This window comes from Parus major, chromosome 12, assembly GCF_001522545.3.
Source record: "Parus major isolate Abel chromosome 12, Parus_major1.1, whole genome shotgun sequence".
NCBI lineage: Eukaryota > Metazoa > Chordata > Aves > Passeriformes > Paridae > Parus > Parus major.
This window is the reverse complement of record NC_031781.1, coordinates 2,236,527-2,238,146: the sequence shown is the minus strand read 5'-3', so window position 1 is coordinate 2,238,146 and position 1,620 is coordinate 2,236,527. Positions and strand designations below refer to the sequence as shown.

At 43.3% G+C, this 1,620-nt stretch overlaps 1 protein-coding gene across 1 annotated transcript in view; it reads right to left on the bottom strand.

Annotated features, from left to right (window-relative positions):
- Positions 1–1,049, bottom strand: part of LOC107210490 (sodium- and chloride-dependent GABA transporter 3) — a 45,153-nt gene extending 44,104 nt beyond the window's left edge. Inside the window, exons 1-2 of the mRNA XM_015641388.2 lie at positions 1,017–1,049; positions 256–390 (exon numbers count right to left, since the gene is read on the bottom strand). Of these exons, the coding sequence (XP_015496874.2) occupies positions 256–390; positions 1,017–1,049 (168 nt within the window). The remainder of the gene's footprint in view (positions 1–255; positions 391–1,016) is intronic.
- Positions 1,050–1,620: the final 571 nt, after the last annotated feature.

Here is a 1,620-nt window from a genome sequence, read left to right as displayed (position 1 = left end):
CTCTCTCTCTACCCCACGCCCTGAAATAAACTTCTAACACCTAACTCGATTATAGAGGTCTTTGCCGTGTCTCTGACCGTCCCCAGAAAGCGTCTCCTACAAAAAGTGATCTGTCCCAACACACACCATGGCTTTACAGCCCTGTAATCCCACATCCCCACCGAGGAGCAGCTCCCCAGCAGTCACCAGCAGTGCTCAGACTCAAACCCAAGGAGCTCTTGCAGTTTTTCCCAAAGTTGCAGCCCATGGTCCTACCTGTGGGTCAGAGAGCCGGGAGATGTCAGGGTAAAGGTAGAACTTGATGCCCTCGGAAGCACCAGGTAACGTCACCCCCCGGATCAGGAGGATCATCAGCATGATGTAGGGGAACGTGGCTGTTACATACACAACCTGGGGGAGGAAAGAAACATCAGAAAAGGATTTTCTTGCAGCTGCAGCAAAACCATCCTATTTTCACATCTGCTGGAGGAAAAGGGCTTTTTGGATGTCTTTGTGCAGGTGATTTTTGTCCTCCAGTTGTATTCCCTTCTAAACTCTTTAGGTTTTGTGGGAGAGGTCAGCTCTTTGTTATAGAGGTTGCTCTGTAAGTGCATTATTTCCAAAGACAGGTACTCCTGATAACAAGTAATTAATTATGCAAACAATGGATTCTCAGTACCCCATAATTACTAAACTGATTTCTCTTCAGACTGCACTGCCTGCATCTCTGGGTTTCAGGTGATGCCTTAAGTTTTAGCTTTTATATTTTTCATATTCTGTGCTGCCTAGGTGTGTAGTTTTAAGCTTCTTATTAAGTGCTATCGAGCTCTCTTCACAGAGCAGGTAGACAAAACAATTCCTTTTCTAGCTTGATACCAAGGACAATCATTACAAATTTCAGGCCCAAAAGCATAAATGATGGTGGGCTGAAGAGAGAAAACAAGAAGGATGGGAATTCATAACCTGAAGCTGTAATTGAACAATTAACCCTGATATCCAGATGGACCTAAACTTATAAAAATGTGAGACTTTGTGACCAGTGGTCCATTTTGTGACCATTTTTGGTCCATCTTGGGTGCAGCCCTGACCAGGCTCTAGTCCTGCCCAAGGTGTGTCCTTTAAGGCTTTTCAATAAATCCCTGCTTTATTCTTAACTCTGCCCAGCCTCTGTTCTAGGTCAGCCTTGTAAAGGCACCCAGGAATAAGCATTTCACCAAGCCCAAAGGTTAAATTCTATCCATATCTCCTTGGGATTTGATAGAGAACCCTTACAAAGAACCTTCAAGTGAAATTTCTGGTGTGCTGAACCCCAGCAATTTCTGCTTTCACATGCATGGCCACACTTATTTTTTTTCCCATAATCAGTTTGTTCTCTGCATGGGGAACAACAGAAAACTTGCAAGAAGTCACATTTTCCAAAGGAAAAATGGAACAGAGGGTCCTGCTTCACAGTCCCAAACCAGAGAGCAGCACATGGCTACTCAGAGGAGGATTAAATGATAAATTCCACGGCACTATCAGTATTTTCTTTATGTGACAAGGATTAAATGATAAATTCCACGACACTATCAGTATTTTCTTTATGTGACAACCACCTGTCTATAAATTTAACTCTATAATTGTCTGTGGCCATTTTCACCT